The sequence below is a fragment of the Rhincodon typus genome, unplaced genomic scaffold (assembly GCF_021869965.1).
Source record: "Rhincodon typus isolate 14 unplaced genomic scaffold, sRhiTyp1.1 hic_rhity00009175, whole genome shotgun sequence".
Classification (NCBI taxonomy): Eukaryota; Metazoa; Chordata; class Chondrichthyes; order Orectolobiformes; family Rhincodontidae; genus Rhincodon; species Rhincodon typus.
In genome coordinates this window covers 3,581-7,142 of record NW_025974813.1, presented here as the reverse complement: position 1 = coordinate 7,142, position 3,562 = coordinate 3,581, and the positions used below count along the sequence as shown (strand labels likewise).

The window sequence follows — 3,562 nt, the reverse complement described above, 5'->3', positions numbered from 1 at the left end:
ATTTGCTGTGATGACATCATCTACATCATCAAAAATTTAAATGAGTATACTTTACATAATAGCCACCATGCTATCTCAACACAGCAATAATGCCATCCCCCACCACAGCCACCCCTCCCTCCAAATCCTTCCATTACCAAGCTTAAATGCTCATAGTCATTACTTGGCTCCTTATAGGCCTCATTCGGAGACATGCAGGCGTGAGTAGGTAGACGATGAAATGGTCACCCAAGGAGTGTTATGGGCCTCCTCCTCTGCCTTCAAACCCAGTGGCTGTAAAACTTTGCCCTCTACACCTAAGTACTATCACTAATTTGACAGCAATGTTTGAGATATTCACTCCTATTGTTTAAAGTAATATAAGGTTATAAATATTTTGCGTAAAAACCTTGAGGTTCTGTCATGAAATTAAGTCTTAGTCAAATGTCAATTGCTTTATTATTACAATTTTTTTAGGTGGAACTTGATGCAAAATTTCAAAATAGGACTTGTGGGCTCTGTGGAGATTATAATGGCCTTCCTTTACACAATGAATTCATTGCAAATGGTGAGTCAAGAAATCTTGAACTTTTTTTTGGGAAATAACTTGCTGAATGAAGTAGTTTTAAATTTGAAGTATCTTGTTTTCATACACTTTAGGCCAACAATTTTCACCGATTCATTTTGGAAATCTGCAAAAAGTCCATCAGCCAAATGAGCAATGTGAAGATGTAGATGAACATGAGATAGAAACCAGTGCTTTGTGTGAGCAATATGTAAGTTTCACTAATCTGTATCTACAGCTAGTAAAATCTCTGAGGTTAATCACACTTTCCTGGAGTTACTAAACTAGAAATGCAATTACATCATAGAATCCCTACAGTGTGGAAGCAGGCCCGTAGAGTTTACACCAATCCTCTGAAGAGCATCCCATCCAGACCCACCCCCAACCTATGCATGTAACTGTGCATTCCCATGCCTAATCCACCTAGCCTGCACATCTCTGGGCACTATAGCATGGCTAATCTACCTAACCTGCACAACTTTGAACTGTGGGGGAAACCAGACACCCAGAGGAAAACCCACACAGACATAGGGAGAATGTGTAAGCTTCACGCAGACAGTCACCCAAAGGGGGAATTGAACCCAGGTCCCTGGCACTGTGAGGCAGCAGTGCTAACCACTGAGCCACCCCATTTTACAAAGAATGCTACATCTACGTGTAAATGTGGGCCAAGGCAAGAAATAAGTTTAATTGAGATGCCTGATTAAATTGTTAATAACTTGCTCTATCTAGGCTTGCACACAAAGAAAGCTGCTGGCACCTCATTGAGTGTGCTCTTATCTTTAAACATTGTCTTTTGGGATAGGAAGAGTAAAATCTTAAGTTTAAGAAAATGTGTATCCATAAATTCTTAATGAGATTTTTAAAATTGTGACTATGTAAACAAGCACAAGAACTAACACATATTTACGTTTGCATACTTATTCATATTAACCTTTTACTACAATTCATCTCAACTCTCACACCTCATATCTATTTACATTCATAAATTTAGATACTCACGCACATGTTCAATAATTTAGATGTTTTGATATACACTTTTTTATGTAGCTGCTGTATTTTTCAGACTTCTATATATTACACTAATATTTTTCAGAGAGAAGCTTGTGAAAATCTCCTTTCAAAAAACACATTTGCAGATTGCAAATCCCGCTTAAATACTGAACATTATATTCAGGCCTGCATGCAAGACATGTGCACCTGCAGTAAAGTCTTAGATTCATTCTGCTTGTGCAGCACAGTCTCTGAATATTCCAGGCAATGCTCCCATGCTGGAGGGAAACCAGAAAACTGGAGGACAGAGACATTTTGCCGTAAGTGTAACATAAAGTTGAAATAAGCATTGCTCAGTGTGGTCAAGAGAGGAGGGGAACATTAAATATTAATAAGTTAGAAGTAAAAAAGCATATCCAGTTAATAGAGAAGATCAAGAAAGCAAAACTAGTCTAAAGAGTGCCAGAAGGTACCAGGTAGTTGTGCGAATCAGCTATCCTAGCAAGGAATCATGCCCAAATGGAGTGTGGGGTCTGATCTATACTCTCATCACCATTGTGAATATATACTCAGTTCTTATTTATCTTTATGAAGAAAGGTTGAGGGAAATATGGTGACAATCCAGTAAATGAGTTTGACAGGCAGAGAGTGGCTTGTTGGAATTGAAGATCTACTCCACTTCCATAACACCTTATTTTTCAGAATCACATAACATTTGCCAAACAAACTTTAAAATAATAGATTAGAATACCAAGTCTCAGCACTTTTTGGCAACTTATTTCCAGGTAAATATTTAGAGTTCTACTTCAAATTTGCATCAGAATGAAAGATATAGTGGAAAAAAAGAGAAATCAGAGATGTTTAGAGGATAAGTTAAATATATTTTGGGAAGATGTCAGCTGGCACAGGAAGACATTTTAATATAGATTGGTCAAACAAACAACTCTTTATACACACACCCCAAGTTTTCCACTAGAATTGCAAACTGAAGTTTGAACTGTAGAATATCTTGTTTCAAACCACTTTTATACAAGAGAGCAACATGCCTGTCAACCCTTCCTAATCATGTAACCATGCCTTTTAAATGTTGTAATTGTACCAGCCTCCACCACTTCTTCTGGCAGCTCTTTCCAAATGCGCACCACCCAAATGCATGAAAACGTTGCCTCTCAGGTCCTTTTAAGTCTTTCCCCTCTCACCTTAAACCTATGCCCTCTAGTTCTGGACTCTCCCACCCCAGGGAAAAGACCTTGGCTATTCACCTTATCCATGCCCCTCATGATTTTATAAATCTCTATAAGGTCACCCCTTATCCTCTGATGCTCCAGGGAAAATAGTCCCAGCCTTTTCAGCCTCTCATTATAGCTCAAACCCTGGCAACATCCTTGTAAATCTTTTCTGAACACTTTCAAGTTTTACAACATTTTTCCTATAGCAGGGAAACCAGAACTGAATGCAGTATTTCAAAATGGCCTAACCAATGTCCTCTATAGCCACAACATGACCTCCCAACTCCTATACTCAATGCACTGACTGATAAAGGCAAGCATACCAAACACCTTCTTCACTATCCTGTCAATCTGTGACTCTACCTTCAAGAAAATATGAACATGCGCCCAAGGCTTCCTTGTTCAGCAACAATCCCCAGGGCCCTTCCATTAAGTGTATAAGTCCTGCTGTGATTTGCCTTACCAAAATGCAACACCTCACATTTATCTAAATTAAACTCCAGTGGTGTGTTTCAGACAGTCCAGGTAGTGTGTTCCAGATGGTCCAGGGCTGTGCTCCCGTCACTCCAGTGCTGTGTTTCAGACAGTCCGGGTGGTGTGTTTCAGACAGTCCGGGTGCTGTGTTTCAGACAGTCCGGGTGATGTGTTTCAGACAGTCCGGGTGCTGTGTTTCAGACAGTCCGGGTGGTGTGTTTCAGACAGTCCGGGTGGTGTGTTTCAGACAGCCCGGGTGGTGTGTTTCAGACAGCCCGGGTGGTGTGTTTCAGACAGTCCGGGTGGTGTGTTTCAGACAGTC

General features: G+C 40.1%; 1 protein-coding gene across 1 annotated transcript in view; it reads left to right on the top strand.

Annotated features, from left to right (window-relative positions):
* Positions 1 to 456: 456 nt before the first annotated feature.
* LOC109931486 (mucin-2-like) overlaps positions 457 to 3,562 on the top strand; it is a gene marked incomplete at both ends in the record, with an annotated part of 5,039 nt that continues 1,933 nt past the window's right edge. The window contains 3 exons of the mRNA XM_048594419.1: positions 457 to 547; positions 640 to 755; positions 1,641 to 1,857. Of these exons, the coding sequence (XP_048450376.1) occupies positions 457 to 547; positions 640 to 755; positions 1,641 to 1,857 (424 nt within the window). The remainder of the gene's footprint in view (positions 548 to 639; positions 756 to 1,640; positions 1,858 to 3,562) is intronic.